Source organism: Staurois parvus, unplaced genomic scaffold (genome assembly GCF_062004578.1).
Source record: "Staurois parvus isolate SC_StPar_1 unplaced genomic scaffold, SC_StPar_1.0 ptg000287l, whole genome shotgun sequence".
NCBI classification, from domain to species: Eukaryota; Metazoa; Chordata; class Amphibia; order Anura; family Ranidae; genus Staurois; species Staurois parvus.
Window position 1 is genome coordinate 18,397,572 of NW_028318083.1, and position 18,136 is coordinate 18,415,707.

Sequence of the window (18,136 nt, forward strand, 5' to 3'; positions counted from 1 at the left end):
GTGTTTAGAAGTGTTTTTTAAAGATAACTTCAGGAGACCTTCCAAAATGCCCAGAATGCACTGAAAAACCGTAAAAAAAATTACTATTTCAGACATTTTGAGAGAAATAGAGCGAGCAGAAGCAGAGATAGCGGTATTTGTTGAGATTAGCTGTCTTTTTTTTTTTTTTATTTCTTTTTTGTGGTGTTTGGATGTGTTCCAGCTCATTTCTGTGCATACATTATTGCAGCAGCGTCTAACATATTTTCTTTCATGCAAAACCTCAACGTATGGTGTACCAGGTCCAGTTGAGTATCGGGAAAACGCTTTGCATGCATTTTTCATGGTGAGAAAAGGCTCTGGACAGCATCTGGAAATGGAACAGTTAAAAAAATGTTTCAAACACAAACGCTTATAAACACGTGTAGCTGCATTTACAGGCATTTGGCGTTTGAAACGCTGATAAAATCTACTGCTGAATGCATGTTTTCTGCGTTCAAAAAAACAACTGTAAACTCAATTGCCTGTAAATGACATAGTGTACATGGACACATAGGAAAATTAGGGAGAGTTCAGGGGCTGCTGAAAAAAACGCAGAACAGCTCCTAAACATGAATTTATCAGCTGCAGTGTACATGAGCCCTAACAAGGTATGGCAAGATAACCATTGATGTTTTGCCAAAACAACTATAATATATTACTATTTTCTCGGCACTGTCAATTATACATGTTTATTTGTCATAAAATCTGTTTTTATGAATGTGTCATCAATTATCTAGGATTCTGCTTGTGTCTATAACGCTTTGCATGTACAAACTAGGAAATGATTTGTTTGTTTCTCTGTCCCATAGTAGGTGGGCAGGGAAGCACTTTGACTAAGTGGCTATCCTTCTTGTCCTACTTCTCTAAGGCCCTTGGTTTGCTTCCCCTTAAGGATACCATCTCCAAGTTGTTTGAACATACAGGGGGGAGCACAGGGATGATTTATCATGGTGCTGATGCCCCTTCATTCTCTAAGTCTGTAGGGTGGAGAAGCATCTTGGGCCATGTTTTACTGATTATCCACTGTGGAGGTCAGGCATTTGCCTATGGTGCCTGGCAGTGTAGTCTGCATCCCAAGAATGGCTGAACTAAGTTAGGGCTTTAGTTGATAGGCTTTTGTTCACTTCAGAAGGGTTTTGTGTTACCGTACAAGTCTATGGCAATGCAAACCCTGCTTAGAGCCGGTTAATGCAGGATTAGAAGGTCATCAACTGCAGGTCAAATGCACCTGTCAATTGATTCTAAATGATCTATGGTGCATTTCAAACTGACGTCAAAATGATGCCGTGGAGACAAGCCCTCAGCCTGTTGACTAATATTTTAGCAGAAGAGACAGGCTTCCCATAAATCGTTGTAGTCTGTCTTTTTTTTTTTTTTTTTTCTCCCTCATATGAAACATTTGCTTGTACTTACTTGTACATGCTTCTGCTGCATTTATGGTCCAGGATTCTATTTTATTATCATTTTCAGGGCTACAAGCTGCTAGCCATGGTTTAACTAATTATAAGTACAGATTTTTTTTTAATTCTGTAACCTTTTTCTTTATTAGGATATTGAGTCATTAATGTCTGAAGGAAACAAATCTCGAACTGTTGCTGCAACTAACATGAATGAAGAAAGCAGCCGATCACACGCTGTATTTAATATCATTGTCACTCAGACTTTGTATGACCATCAGTCTGGTGTAAGTGCCTGCAACAAAATTCTTATCAGTTATGTCTTAAACAATGTAATTAATTTGTATAATCTGAATGTTTTCTTCTGTATATATTTTGTATAGATCACAGTATATAGCACAGCTTTTTTAAAATATATTCAGATTTTTTTTAACATATGAAAAAGTCATTTTAACATATATTTTTATATATATTTGTAAATGCATTCCAAAAATGTAGATTTGTATTTTTAAAGACATACAGTATATCTAAAATGTATTTTTAAAAATAATTTTCATATATTTTGTAATAAAAACACATTTCAACATTCAGTGTATATATATATATATATATATATATATATATATATATTTAGAAATATATTGAAATGGCCAAAATTGTAGTATTTCAAATAAATGCAATATATTTGGGAGGAATATTTTTTAAATATATTTCAAATACATTTTTCTTCCATGTGGGTAGCAGTTTTTTTGCTCATCCCAACAAGCTGAATGGAAAAAACTGCAGAGCTCTGGAGGAGTCGCTGTACTAACAATCCAATGTTAGTACAGCGATCTCCCCTGCTGAGCTATTGTGTTTTTGACAGGGGGACGACACCCCGCCCGAGCACTCTGGAGATGATCTGTAGATCTTTTTCGGTCATGCCTCTTCCACAGAAGACAGCTGAACTTTTGTAGGACTTCTGTTGGACCGGCCGCCTTACACATGGGTCAAATGTCGCCTGGTTTTTATTGAACCGGCTAATGACACCCGACATTTGGCTTGTGTGTACTAGGCTTTAGTGTTTTAGCATTTTCATATGATGTGGTACTAATTAGGTGAATGCTTTACTTTGGGGTACATTTTTTTTTTTGTTACAGAATGTGATTCACACAGGTTTTGCCTCAGGTTTCCACTATTTTTGCCAAAGCTTCACTAATTTTTCACATTCATGCTAATTATGACAGTGGTTTTGATCCATTTTCAAACAAGATTCTCCTGGCAAAAAACTGCATTAAGCAAGAGTTCTAGTATGAACATTTCATCAACAAGATTTGCCCACAACCGTTCTTCAATGGGAACTGTGCTTTACTGTTCATCCAATTTATTGCTTAGTGAATGCAAATGCTTTTTAATATTCACCCAACATTTGCCTGTTTTTCACCTTGCACAATATGTAAATTATTCCCTGCTTTGAAATGATGGAATTTACAATTTAAAGAGCTTATGGCTTTGGAGCACTGGGTGTTTTCATTAATAAGAGTACTGAATTTCTGTTTTTAATGCAGGTTCAGCACTTCCATGATCCATTTTATATGCATTTAAAATAAATGAATAAAACATGACCCGCCTCTATTCCTAGAGTTAACGTGCCAGGTATGTAGACTGTTATCCCCATAGCAAGGGAGCAGCACTTCTCCCCCCTTCCTTGCTATTTGGATGTCAGCCCATATACCCTTCAGCATTCTAATTGGAATAGATTGTAGGGGTGTGGGAAAAAGAATTGTTATAAAAGAGCAAAACATTTTTTTTTAATTATTTTTTAACAAATAATTGCCTTTCTGGGGTCCACTGATGTCCCCCAGTATCTGCTCCATCACTGGCAGGAGTAGGGGGATGGAAAAGTAGTCCTCCTACCTTTTTCCTCAAACTTCAAATGTCAAATGTTCCACACTGGCCGCATTTTAAATGCACAGGGAACTCTGGGTCTCCTGTGACATTATGGGCCATATGTGTCAAAGATAAGCCATGATGTCTGTGTGAATTGCCCAGTGTATCTTTGATAAATGCACCCCTTAGTGTTCAAGGGTTGTGGGTTACCACAATAGCGTCAGTGAATCTGTATGAGTATGCCTGCAAAACTGTATAAAAGGTCTTTAAATTAAGTTCAAGAGACAGCAACATTTTGAAGTAGATAGTGACAGGTTTTGAATCCTGCTTGTTAACTGTCATTTGGTGCCCATGTTGGTAGGTGTCCCAAAAAAACCGAGCACAACTGTGATGGTGTGAGCATGGCTTTTAGTTGAGGTGTTCTTGTCAGCAGGACATATGGAACATATGATTTCTTCATGTATTCTCTAAAGAGTCTGCAAAGTTGCTGGTCATAGAAATATGGCATTATGTACTCTTTTGTAGATTTTCCAGAGAAATTAGTAAAACTCAAGAGTTCAGTTTTGCATGATTGACTGTGTTGGAGACATTGTGAGAATTCTGTAGCAAATTGCAGTAAAAACCAACATGGGGTTGGGTTTTCTCATTTTTTTTCAAAGTGGAGATCCATTGTTAGTGGAGTTGTTTTAGATTTTAACCAGATCTTGCTAGAGAAAAAATAAAACCAGTTTATAAATGTATATTTATACTGAATATTCTCATTTACTTATGTGTAGAATTCTGGAGAGCGAGTCAGTAAAGTGAGCTTGGTGGATTTGGCTGGCAGTGAGAGAGTTTCGAAAACGGGTGCTGCGGGAGAACGTCTCAAGGAAGGAAGCAACATCAACAAGTAAGAGCCCTTTTCTGTGATGTTTATATCTGTGTAGATTTTAATGAACAGTTAATGCAATCTTGTGCTTCTATAAGTGCAGAAGCAAGATAAGAGTGTGAAGAGTGTGAAAACACAGAATCCTTTACAGCTGAGTAGAATGTGATATTTTATTATAGCAGAACAAAGAAGAGTGCCTCACACTACTAGATACTTTAGATTTGCAATGCTATTTTTCTGAGTTGAAGTTTTTCAACATGGGTAAATATGCTTCATGTGTGATAAAAGGGAATCTAACAAGCAAGATGCTATGTGAAGGCTTTGAGAGCCATTCCCTTACTTACAGATCACATACTAATTCTTCAGCAGTGACTCAATGAATAGGTCCAGCTTGACTACCTTGACATTTGTTTTGGACTGCAGTGACAAGAAAATTCAAAGGAGTAGGATGGAAAAACATTCTTGAAGAAATAAATTTCTCAGTGAATGTGGTCTTTGTTTGGGAAATTACAATCATTACAAAATCATTGAAAATTTTAATGTTAAAAACAACAAAAGTACTTTTAAACAGCTTGGCTAAGAACACAGCCTGGCCTTAAGGATGCTATCCTTTTTTACATTCTGTTTCCTAAATCTTAATGTTACCTTTACCAATGTGAGTGTTGTTGCTTTAGGGCTTAGGTCAGTTTCATGACAAATCTAGGTAGGTACCCTAGTCACATTTAAAAAATATATTCAATAATCTTTTTTTACATGCCTTTAGTTGGTGAATTTGTAGGTGTTTTTATATTTCTACCTGGGGTTCACCTTAATGTTACATTTTAACGGATTTGTAGATTTCATCTGTAAGTGTAAATTTGACAAGATATTTTCTTATTATTATTTACTGACAAAGACCTTACCCTGAAACAATCCCAACTTCTAGGTCTATTGTGTCATGGTCAGTTTGTGTCAAATGGGAAAATTACTGGAAAATTTTTTTCTTAGACGTCTAATGTGTATTTCAGATCTTCATTCCTGACAACATCCTTTATCCGGTAGGTGGGATCTCAGGGTGTTGTCATGGAATATTCTGTTATTCTAATTCCATAATTCTGCATAGCATTAGATATATCTGTATTTTAACGGATGTGCATCTGTCCACCCAGGTCACTAACAACTTTGGGTTTGGTTATATCTTCTTTGGCCGATCAAGCTGCAGGGAAAGGGAAGAACAAATTTGTGCCTTACAGAGATTCTGTGCTAACATGGCTTCTTAAGGTAATACCACATGTTCCAATATCTATTCCTACATTGCAGATCACATATTCTTGAAATAACGATGTCATTCCTTTAATCATACAACACCATGTGGGTACAGTATAATTATGTGGTAGAACAACTGAAATGTTTGTTGTTTTTAACTGCAAAAACAGTTATCTTTTCTAAGCTATACATTGACTAACATGATTAAGAACTGCAGTTGTTTTGATGTTCATAATCCTCCCACTGACAAACTTCTTATGCATATTTGCTTTATTTGGTTCCCTAAACAAATTTAAAATGAGCCTTATCCAAATCTGAGATCCTGCATATAATCCCAACTGCAAATCAATTTCCCTAGTAGAAATTTGGGTAATCAGACCTCATCTCACTTACCTATATTATACTCCTTTATCCAACTGCTACCCACCCAACTCACTGGACTTTATCCTACTACTAATAGAGCTTCCCATTCATCTCCCATCTCAGATCCCTCAGAATCTGTTTAATTTGGGGAAACAAGAAGCCCCAGTTGCGCTAAATGGTTTTCTCAAAACTTAAGACTGAGGGAGGGGTAAGTATTCAGACTTTGAAATTTAGTACAAAGCTGCCCTTGTGAATCATGCAGTGGATTGGTTTTACAACTATTCAGCAAACTTATAACACAATTTAAATATGACCAATGCCAAAAAGACTTGTGCTCACCTTTGTGGATCCCGTCCTCATGGTATCCTTACTTCTCAGACTTCTCTATTTATCTTTGCCTCCCCTACAAATCTGCGGCAATTTTGTAATACTTAAGATTCCTTCTCATAGACTTGGCTCCCTCACTTCTTTATTAGACAATTCAACCTTTGGTCCAGGGGTGGGTACATCCACCATAGCTAACTTCTCCAAAGGCTTCTGACCCCAACCTAACATGCCCTGGAATTCTACAGTACACTCCTAGACTGCAGTGATCTGCATCCACAGTCACCCAGTCCAATGCCTGTCATTCTGGGTGCAGCTTCCCCACCCTTTCCTTATACTTACCTGAGCCCCATCACAATCCAATGATGTGCTTTCTGAGGTCACTTTCTCTTCATTGGCTTACACTGCAGTGGGAGCCATTGGCTTCCATTGCTGTCAGTCGCAGCCAGTAAGCCAATGAGGAGAGTGCAGGGGGTGGGGCTGAGGCACGCTCCATGTGTGAATGGACACACAGAGCATGGCTCAGGAGTGCCCCAATAGCAAGAGGCTTGCTATTGGGGGCACTTGGCAGGGGGGAGGAGCAAGGACCGCCAGCACAGAACCCAATAAGAAGAGGATTGGGGCTGCCCTGTGCAAAACCATTACACAGAGCAGATAAGTATAACATGTTTGTTTTTTTTAAAGAACTTCCCTTTAGAGTCACTTTAATGTGTCTCCTTGGTGTACTCAAGCCACAAACTCCCACCCTGATTGAACATTCCCCTTTAGGTACATTCCTCTTACACATAATTTGTATTCTGTATGGTCCACTCCAGATAGGAATTGGGGGGGGGGGGCAGTTCTAGGGGAAAAAAACTTTATTATATGACAAGATGGGAGGGCTATGTTGAAGGTGCCAAGATGTTTAGGGTTATGCGAAAAAAAAAAAAAATTAGACGAAATTCAGTGTGACTGTAATCATTGCAGCCATTTCTACCCTTCTACCCACAATTACCATGATCACTGGTGCTCTGCCCCACCTTATCCATGCTAGGTGGCAGGGCAGCTCAACGTAATGTGCTTCTATGGTGCAGGTGGTCTGGGCACCCGTGAAGCCCAACCACACAATAATTTTACTTGGGCTGATTTTAGTGGGTTAGGATGGGGTTAGGTAGTTATGATTTATGGAAATGGGTTGCAAAGGGGTACACAAGTGGGAAAAAAAGTTGGGAACCACAGCTTTAAGGTGTCTGTCTCCATTAAAACTACACCACATATACCCATCAATATCTAATAATGTGGAATTGTCTCCAGATTACCACATTTTGGACAAGGTTTACATATCATGCAAAATATGTGCATTTCTGATATTTGGCCTGCCTCCCAGGTTACCAAGATCTGGTGTCAAAATTAATAAAAGCAGTTTGCTGCATTGTCTTCTAGCCACCAGAGTGGCAGTTTCTAGATAATGGAAATAACTCCACCCACTGGAATTAGCAGAATGGCCACAAATTCCTTGGGATATGGTCCTGCTTGTTGGCCAACAGAGATTCTCCTACAATTAGATGTTTAACCCAGCAATAATCCTTAACACCTTGACATTATTGGAGGGTTTGATCATTTTGCTCTCAGTATCAACAGTCACTTCAAGTATTAAGGCTGCCTATCCTAACTCAAATTTTCCTTTTGCTTATATCATACCTAAAATATGTGTACCTAAGTATGAGTTCAGGGAATGCCTGTTGCACTTTCAGCTTCATTTCCCCTGAAACACCAAATCTATTCTCTGTTTTATTACTGTTCTATGTTGGAAAAAAATACGGTATATATATTTTTCTTCTTTACTATAAACTTGATCGTTGGGCAATTTGTTTTAAATGCTACAGACGTAATAACCAGGACATGGTGTTTCCTAAAGTATACTCTTCTTTTTGATTACTCGCTATTTGAATACAAAGTCAGTATATTCCATAGTCGAATATCTGTTATTCAAATGTATCCAGAACTATTCTTTTTGTCAGATCAGTAAATATGCATTGACCTCAGTATTGGACTACTGATTTACCTAGGAAAATAATATCTTTTGAAGTTTGTTTTGTGGTGTGATCACAATATGAAAACCACTCACAAGGAATTAATAACAGTTTATATGCACGCAGTTATATTCTTTACTCATCGTTGTTTCTAAAATCACAGTTTACATACCATTTCTTCCACATGTGTCATTGGGGTTAATTCCAAGTACTTCCACATTTCCAAATGTTAATCAGGTTTGGACTATCCTCATAACCTTTACAGAGTCAGAGACAGAAAATTGTGTCACTCAATAGTACCCAAAAACATGTAGGGCATTCATTACTCTTTTTCTCTGCTGTCAGTTCATTCTTTGTTGGCTGTCTTATACAGCTGTGCTCAAAAGTTTGCATACCCTGGCAGAAAAAGTGTGAAATGTTGGTATTTGTATTGAAATTATGACTGATCAAGCCAAACAACTGTCTGTTATTTAAGGATAGTGATCATATGAAGCCATTTATTATCAGATAGTTGTTTGGTTCCTTTTTAGATCATAATGATAACAGAAATCACCCAAATGGCCATGATCAAAAGTTTACATACCCTGGAATGTTTGGCCTTGGTACAGTCACACAAGGTGACACACACAGGTTAAAATGGCAGTTAAATGGTAATTTCCCATGTGTGGCTTTTTAAATTGCAGTTAGTATCTGTGTATAAATAGTCAATTGAATTTGTTAGCTCTCATGTGGATGCACTGAGCAGGCTAGATACTGAACCATAGAGAGCAGAATGGAATTGTCAGTAGCCCCTAGAAGATGTCTTTTGATGACGAAATGCATTGGGCGTACCAAGGCCAAACTTTCCAGGGTATGTAAACTTTTGATCAGGGCCATTTGGATGATTTCTCTTATCATTATGGTTTAAAAAGGAGCCAAAGAACTATGTGATAATAAATGGCTTCATATGATCACTATTAGAGATGAGCGAATCGAACCTGGCGAAGTGGAATTCGTTTCGAATATTAGGAAAAATTCGATTCGCGTCGAATCCAAATATTAGCAAACTTCGGATGCACGAATCGAATTTTCCCCGATCCGCCGATTTTCATCCCTTCTACAGCCGGCAAAAAGTGTCCCTGCAGAGAGCTCCGCTATTTCTGACAGTTCCTTCACATTTACAGCAGTTGAAACATTGTATCTATTTGTTTCCATTTAGGATACAGATGTTTTTATTCGGAAACAAATAGATACAATGTTTCAACCGCTGTAAATGTGAAGGAACTGGCAGAGAACTGTCAGAAATAGCGGAGCTCTCTGCAGATACACTTTTTGCTGGAATGGAATTCTTCTTCATCCTCATCCTACTTCTTCTTCTTCTACTTCTTCTTCTTCTTCTTCATCCTCATCCTACTTCTTCTTCTTCTTCTTCTTCATCCTCATCCTTCTTCTTCTTCTTCTTCTTCTTCTTCATCCTCATCCTACTTCTTCTTCTTCTTCTCTCTTCTTCATCCTCATCCTACTTCTTCTTCTTCTTCATCCTCATCCTACTTCTTCTTCTTCATCCTCATCCTACTTCTACTTCTTCTTCTTCTTCATCCTCATTCTTCTTCTTCTTCTTCATCCTCATCCTACTTCTTCTTCTTCTTCTTCTTCTTCATCCTCATTCTTCTTCTTCTTCATCCTCATCCTACTTCTTCTTCTACTTCATCCTCATCCTACTTCTTCTTCTTCTTCTCTCTTCTTCATCCTCATCCTACTTCTACTTCTTCTTCTTCTTCTTCATCCTCATTCTTCTTCTTCTTCATCCTCATCCTACTTCTTCTTCTTCTTCTTCATCCTCATTCTTCTTCTTCTTCTTCATACTCATCCTACTTCTTCTTCATCCTCATCCTACTTCTTCTTCTTCTTCATCCTCATCCTACTTCTTCTTCTTCTTCTTCTTCTTCATCCTCATCCTACTTCTTCTTCTTCATCCTCATCCTACTTCTTCTTCATCCTCATCCTACTTCTTCTTCATCCTCATTCTTCTTCTTCTTCATCCTCATCCTACTTCTTCTTCTTCATCCTCATTCTTCTTCTTCTTCTTCATCCTCATCCTACTTCTTCTTCTTCTTCTTCATCCTCATCCTACTTCTTCTTCTTCTTCTTCTTCATCCTCATCCTACTTCTTCTTCTTCTTCATCCTCATCCTACTTCTTCTTCTTCTTCTTCTTCTTCATCCTCATCCTACTTCTTCTTCTTCATCCTCATCCTACTTCTTCTTCTTCTTCTTTTCATTCTTCTTCTTCTTTTCATTCTTCTCTTCATTCTTCTTTTCATTCTTCTTCTTCTTCTTCTTCTTCGTGCCCCGTGACTGCCCAAATGAGTGAAGTGTGCGGTGATTCTAAGATCGACGGCACTCATCTGCATGTCATACTGACTGACAGTAATATTTCTCTTCCCCAGCAGACTCCAAGGGCATTTAAATTAAAGGTACAGTGTTCTGCACTAATATAATGGCTCTCTGAAGCCTAGAAACCCTTTTAATAAGTTAAATTCGCAGCGAATAAATTCGCATCGAATCAAATTTATTCCGCAAATTCGGCAAATCAGCCGAATCAAATTTTTGAATAATTCGCTCATCTCTAATCACTATCCTTAAATAGAAGACAGTTTTTTAGCATGATCAGTCATATTTTCATTTATGATTGCCAACATTTCATGATTTCTGCCAGGGTGTGCAAACTTTTGAGCAAAACTGTAGTTTATGTTCCTATAATGCAGAATTTAGAAGCCAGTAGTAAATTCAACCTAGGGCCTGGTCCATATGCATTTATGGCATTAAATTATTGTTTACTGGTAAAACTCTGTTGTACAGTAGGATGACATGCATACATTATGTTTTATGTACGTACCATCTTAGCTAAGTAACATTTGTGGAAAGTTTTAAAATAACACTTTTTGAAGTTGGTTTACTTTAGATTTTACCATATATTATTTCATTATGTAAATCATAAAAACAAAGAAACAAGTTCATTCAGTAAAACATTTTATAAATGGAGTAACTTAAAAAAAATGATAAATGATCAGACAGAAGCCATTTTGAATGGCATGACTTGGTCGCAATTTAATTAATTTGTATCTTTCACTTTGGCATAAAGGACAATTTGGGTGGCAACAGCAAGACTGCCATGATAGCAACAATAAGCCCAGCAGCAGACAACTATGAAGAGACGCTGTCCACACTACGGTATGCTGATCGAGCTAAAAGGATAGTCAACCATGCTGTGGTGAATGAAGATCCTAATGCCAGAGTTATCCGAGAACTGCGGGAAGAGGTGGACAAACTCAAAGAACAACTGTCAAAGGCAGAGGTGAGAACTCACATACAAGTGGCACAGATATTGTAAAATGTCCTATAGTAGTCAATCACAGTAACTGGTGTATAATTAATTTGTATGCTGTAAATAAGGTTTGGTATAATACTAACATTTTTTTAAAAATCAGTTACGTTTTTTAGTGAAAGTAATTACGTGCGCACAGTAGAGAGATCTTGCCTAGTCATCTCTCGGCACATATAAAAAATTCTTTAAAAAAATGTGTGAAACTTACAACAATAATGTCAAGATATTATCCATTTTGCTACAAACTTGACAGAACAAATCAAAGTTAGGTTACTAATGTATTTGTGTATCAGTACAGAAGTCTTCAAGTACTAAGCAGCCCTGCCACTTGGGAACAGGAGTCATAACCGCCAACACTGTGCCTGTGCCAACACTTTTCCAGCATTCAGTGCTGGAAAAAGGAAATATCTGAAATAGCTTATGAAGAATTAATTGAGGGGGAGCAAACCCCAGGGTTTCAAAGTAATTTTGCCAAATGGTCAGAAATTTCTTTGAGGTATTACAGTGCTGATAAGTCAGCTTTTTTTATATTTTAGTAAAGAATTCACTTGTTTAATCCACAGTTGGAGGGTGGGGCAAGAAGCAATGTCATGCTATCAATTTGCACGCTACATAGAAGGGTCTAAGCACCGTTATATATATAGTGGGTGTATACATTTCCATGTCTATGGCACCTAGTAGTCATACTAAAGGATCCTGAGGTATAATAGTATCAAATATCGAGGATATAGTACTAGTAACGTCATTCCAATATCTGGTTAACTTCAGACACCTCCAGAGCATTTGTATTAAGACCCCTTCATCACTATTACATTTGGGGTAGAGGTAGAATCCCTCCTACCCCATTGAAACAATTATGCATGGTGTAGTATGAGAAATTATGTCGGCTTTTGTGAAGAGGATAAAAAACTAGAGGTACAGATGCCAGGGCCACCCCCAATCATTCTCCATCAATTTCACCTACATCTTGCTAACCTGAGACATTATCTCATGAATCAGACGTGGCTCCTCTAATACTAAGATAGTATGGAGAGATTGATCTATAAAACTGTTGCCTAGGGATAGCAAACTCAGATTGTTGTATAGTAAAGGACTTCAGTACATTCATGGCGTACGGTTGAGCTGACAAACAAATACCCAATGCATACCAGAAATGGAACCCTTTCAGCTTAGCAAGTTCCACATAATTATTATTATGCCATAGGGCACACTTTTTAGGTAGCCGAAAACCTTGTTAACTTGTTTTTACGGACTGTCAAATTGTTTTCAGTAAGGAGACTGGGGTAAGACAACTGCACATCTGGAGACTCAATTCCAGATGCAACAATGCCGAAAAATCTGTATCAGGGTAGGTTAGTAATCTACCAATTGGTTTTAGCCTATCCTCCAAGTTCCATCCTGTCAGGTGTTAGAGTTGAGTGGTTAGGAAGTAGACGTTAGGGTTCGGGACTTCCAACCTTCCCTGAACCTTTCCATACTGTAGAGTCATGAATTTAATGCTAGCAGGTTGTTTTTTACAACTTGGCTCCATAAATTGGGTATCTATATGGGTAAACATTTTCGAGATATCAATATGGGAGAATCATAGAGTATGTAAAGTAACTGCGGAACTTACAGGAGCTTGAGCGGAGACTTTAAGTTTCATGAGGTACATTGTGCACACTGAGCTTTAGTTACCCAAGTTGGGAACTTACAGAGTACCATGACAAGGAAATACATTACTTTTTTTTTGTAAATTGCTTGTTTAGGAATTTTAACAACAGTTACCAAACAGCAGTGCAAAGTTACTGCTGTACCATGGTAGATAAAATAAAAATTAAAAAAACAAAAAAAGAAAAACAAAACAATACAAATTAGCCTTGTCATTTATACACCAGCTTCAGGGTCCCCCTTGACAACAGGAGACTCATGAACAGTGAGGTGCCTCCCCTTTACAGAACAATAGTACAAGGAGAAATAGTAGGAGCCAACCCCTCCACCCCCACACCACCTAAAATAAAAGTGCTGAAAGACATACCATACACTATATAATTGTGGTTACCAAGGAGAAATTTAAAACATTCATAAACTGCCCATTAACCCCCTGCTTATCCCAAAACATTGAATAAACAAAGTAATCCCTAAAAATAAAAAAAATTAAATACATTCCATGCCATATAAATGACTTTTTATCAGAAGATGTCTAAGCACAGTACTCTAGTTTACTACCACTGGGTCAGGAGAGTTGCCAGACCGTACCCTACGTGGTCTTGTAGAACCTAAAGTAGCCTCTCCCTGGTATAGTAGTTTGTGAAACATTCTGCATAAAGGGTATAAACTGCTCATCTGCCACATCCATGAATAATTTTATTTACATTAAAAAAAACAATTAAAGCGGAGTTCCACCCAAAAGGGGAAGTCCTGCTTTAATGCTTTGTCCCCCACTCCCCATTAAGGATTGACACCTTTGGGGAGGCATGGGGGGGTACCCAAATGCTTCTTGCGCATGCGCAGTGGGCACCCAGCTGTGAAGCTGCAAGCTGTCACAGCCGGGTGCCCACATTAAAGATGCCAGGGAGAGAAGACGGCTGGTGAAACCACCACTGGACTGAGGGACAGGTAAGTGGCTGTATTTTAAAAGTCCAAAGCTACAGGTTTTTTTTTTTTTCTTTTTACAGCTGGAACTCCGCTTTACCTGGCATTGAAGGGAAACAACATTTATATATATAAAAATATGAAACTTTATTACAATGCATTAAAAGATACAACAGTCTCATGAGGACTCATAACCACAATATACATCTTTACACATGACTATCAATTAGGTGTAATTTTGTAATAGGCTATTTTTTTTGGTCTAGTGAGTTACCAGTTGAACCTGTTCACAAGGCAGTATGCAGATTCTTGGATTTGTATGTGGTTTTTGTATCTTTTTGTATCTTTTAATTAATTGTAATAAAGTTTCATATATTTTTTTATATATAAATGTTGTTCCCCTTCAATGCCAGTAAAGTCCAATTGTCTTTTTTCTATGTATAGTGAAAATGTCTAAGTTGAGAAATCCTTGAGCCTTTGGGTTATACTGCTAGCTACAGGAGGACTTAAAACTGGAAAACAAAAAAAAACCTGGGTATAACCTCTCTCTCAGCCAGCATGCTCCAGTTTGCTAGTGTCCTAAGAGGATATATATCTTTTCTTCAGCTCTGTGGGACAAGAATTAACCTGTTACTTCTAGCAACTACATTCCCTCTTCAATCAAGATTCTACAACCTACAGCTGCCAGTAGTTTCCCCACTTTTGTTTTTAGCTATCTGGCACAGTTTATCCCAGCTTCAGCTGTTGGATCTCACAGCGACAGAGTCTTGTTGGACTGGGCTCCACTTGAATGCTTTTCAGACTCAGTAGTCATCAATGGAAATCCAACAAATTTAAAAAAAATGGAAGCAAGTGCATGTGAAAGTGGAAATACTTTATGATAATGAGAACAAAAGTCAAAGTCTTAGGCCTCATGTACACAGGACTTTATTTTTCCTCCCCTGGATGCCTTAGCTACAGGGGAGGGAAATGCAGCTAAGAAAACAAATTTAAAGCCGCATTTTGCATGCACGTTAATGTGCTTTTATGTGTCTTTGCTTGTTTGGCATTAATGCATTCTATTGGCCAGAATATTCATTTATTATAGCCATTAGAATACATGAATGCCCAAACATACTAGCGATAAGGCGCGCTTGCCATTTTCCTGCCCAAATGCTCCTCTCCTGAATTCTGTATTAGTGATATCTTTTATAGTGTATTAGTGATAATTTTAGTTTTCTTTTTATACTTTACAGATAATTGTAGTCATTCCGTGATATTGTCACCTGCTGTTATTTGCACAGGTGGAGTCAGTTTTGTTAGTTTATTTGGATAGAATTTCTTGCCCCAGTTGATTTCTGAATATAATTATACTCCTTATTAGCAAATCTTAAAATGCAGCAGTGTTAAATGTTATGAAGCAGATGGCTCGATTGATTTCTGCTCAGTTTGATTAATTATGTATCTGCCTGTTATTTTCCATCCATAGGCTATGAAAGCACCTGAACTGAAAGAAAAATTAGAAGAATCTGAGAAATTAATTAGAGAACTGACAATTACCTGGGAAGAGAAGCTGAGGAAAACAGAAGCTATTGCCCAGGTATTGCTTATTTGTCTTGTAGCAGTTACAGAGCTTAAAAAACTTGAAATTATTTACTTTGTTGTCATGCTTGCTTGTATCTACTGTATATTTATCTTGTATCCACTGGGTAGACTTCAAAAGATTTAACTGTGTTGCTATTAGAGGATGTTCGGAGATATAACTTACCATAGGGAGAGCATATGTTGCCTACGCTTTATTTACATATCTTCGAGGGACTTGTGTTGAAATGTTAAAGTGGTTGTAAAGCATGATGTTTTTTGTTACCTTCATGCATTCTATCCAGTAAGGTAAAAAACTTCAGTGTGCAGCTCACCCGCAGCCCCCCTAATACTTACCTGAGAACAATCTTGATCCAGTGATGTGCACAAGAGCAGCAGCTCTCCCGGGTCTCTCTCTTCTCATTGGCTGAGACACAGCATCAGGAGTCTATGGCTCCTGCTGCTGTCAAACACAGCCAGTGAGGAGATAGTGGAGGGAGGGACTGAGCTACACTCTGTATGTCCCATAGGCACACAGAACCAGCTCAGGAGCCAGCACATATGAGTGCCCCCAGGGCAAGCAACTTGCTCTGGGGGCACTCGGCAAGGGAGAGGGGCCAGAAGCGCCTGCGGGAGACCCATGAAGAGGAAGATCAGGGCTGCTCTGTTCAAAACCATTGCACAGAGCAGGTAAGTAAATGTTTATTAGAAAAAAAAATGGAAACTTTTGATCCACTCTAAAGAAGAACTTCACCCAAAAGGGAAAGTTCTGCTTGTTTGCATCCTCCCCCCTTCACTGCCATATTTGGCACTTTTTGGAGAGGAGGGGGAAGTAGGTACCTGATTTTAGGGTAGAACAAGTAACATGTTCCAGTATCTGCAGCCTTCCCCCTCACCCACATAACTGCATCATTCATTCACAGTTTTCTGTGAATTAATGCCTACAATTACCATCAGTCATTGTGGCTGACTGCTTGTAGTTCTCAATTTCCCTGCAAAAAATTAGCATTTATTATTTTTTTCAAAAGGTGAACTTATTTCCTTTAATACTTTTGTTAGTTGCTTTGTGTTGGTTTGAAAAATCATGCATCAGCATTCTAGTAAGGCCAACCAGTTAGTAATCAATTTGCAGGTATATTAGAGAGAAAACTTTAATATGCAAAGTGTCAATAACATCACAGTAACATCACAATAATATCACAGCATAAACCAAACATGGACAGACTGCACTGACAAAGAAAAACAGGGGTCACTAGTCAGAGCTTAAACAGGGTTAGATGGACTTTTACTAGGATAGCTGATACCTACTTTAAATGATGGGCTTAAAACTTACCAGTCCTAACAAGATAGCAAAAGATGCTTTCAGTTTACAATGTCTGTAGACAGTGTGGTGGAAATTATTTAATTGCATCTGCAGTCCAGTTTCAGGATAATCCCCAATACACACAATATACATACTGTATATCCAAATGCATTCCATGGGTACCCCAATAACCAGTTCTAAACTTCAGTGAACCTTTAGGGCAAGTTGTGGAGGGCAGATTGCAAAATCCCCTTCCATCCCCCATTATTACTTATATATTCTTAGTGTATGTACTGAATTCATGCTTGAACCCTGGTGATTTTTAATTTTTACAGGAAAGGCAGAAGCAACTGGAAAGCATGGGGATCTCTCTACAGTCTTCCGGTATTAAAGTTGGCGATGACAAATGTTACCTGGTGAACCTCAATGCTGACCCCGCGCTTAACGAACTGCTGGTTTATTATTTAAAGGTAAAGTCTAATAATGAAAGAATAAATGCTTTCAATGAGATTTATGTATGCTAGGGTGATTTGTATTCTACAAATATTATATCATTTGCTAAGGTCAATTTAGTTCAAAGGAAATCTGTTCTGAGGGGTATTCAGGGATGCCATTGTTGACCTCCTTCCAAAATTGTAGTTGCCTTACAGGACCTATATATCTGGGCTTTTGTTTGTGTCACAACTGCTTTTCTCCTATACATGTCAGTGGGAGTACAAAAGCTGCTGAAAGCAGCTTTGAGGGAGTTGAATGCTGGCCAGAAGGAGGTCAGAAAATCACACAAAAAATCTCAGAAGCACCATAATCTGTTCTTAAAGCAAACTCAATGTACCTGAAAGCATTTTGCATTTGCTTTTTGTCACAAGTCTGTATATGCAGTAAAGCATGCTTGTTATACTCACTGTGGAACCTAAGGGGTTAATCCTGTGCATTGTGTAAAAAGGCTTTTTGATCCTTTCTTCTCTGCCCCTCCTCTTGTTCAAATGACCACCTGATACAGACTGAACCCGTGGTCACATGCACATGCTCAGTTTCGTATGTATTGCTAGAGAGGTTTTTTTTTTTTCTTGGGAGGGTGTATGTGATCAGCACAGGGCCAATCAGCACTGTCCAGACAGAGGTCAGGGGTTTCACATCCTCATAGAGCAGAAATAAAACTCCTCCTACAAGCTTTAACCAGTGCTCTGCTGAAGTCACAAGACTGCTCTAACTGCTGATGAGAAAAGGTATTTAGC

The 18,136-nt window shown here is 38.2% G+C and overlaps 1 protein-coding gene across 6 annotated transcripts in view; it reads left to right on the forward strand.

Moving 5' to 3' along the window:
• The window catches only part of LOC149458413 (kinesin-like protein KIF13A), a 156,157-nt gene that overhangs the window by 44,318 nt on the left and 93,703 nt on the right, over positions 1-18,136 (forward strand). For all 6 annotated transcript variants that reach the window (XM_089682272.1, XM_089682273.1, XM_089682274.1 and 3 more), the window contains exons 5-10: positions 1,571-1,705; positions 4,064-4,176; positions 5,304-5,415; positions 11,222-11,434; positions 15,507-15,617; positions 17,237-17,371. In XM_089682272.1, the coding sequence (XP_089538398.1) occupies positions 1,571-1,705; positions 4,064-4,176; positions 5,304-5,415; positions 11,222-11,434; positions 15,507-15,617; positions 17,237-17,371 (819 nt within the window). The remainder of the gene's footprint in view (positions 1-1,570; positions 1,706-4,063; positions 4,177-5,303; positions 5,416-11,221; positions 11,435-15,506; positions 15,618-17,236; positions 17,372-18,136) is intronic.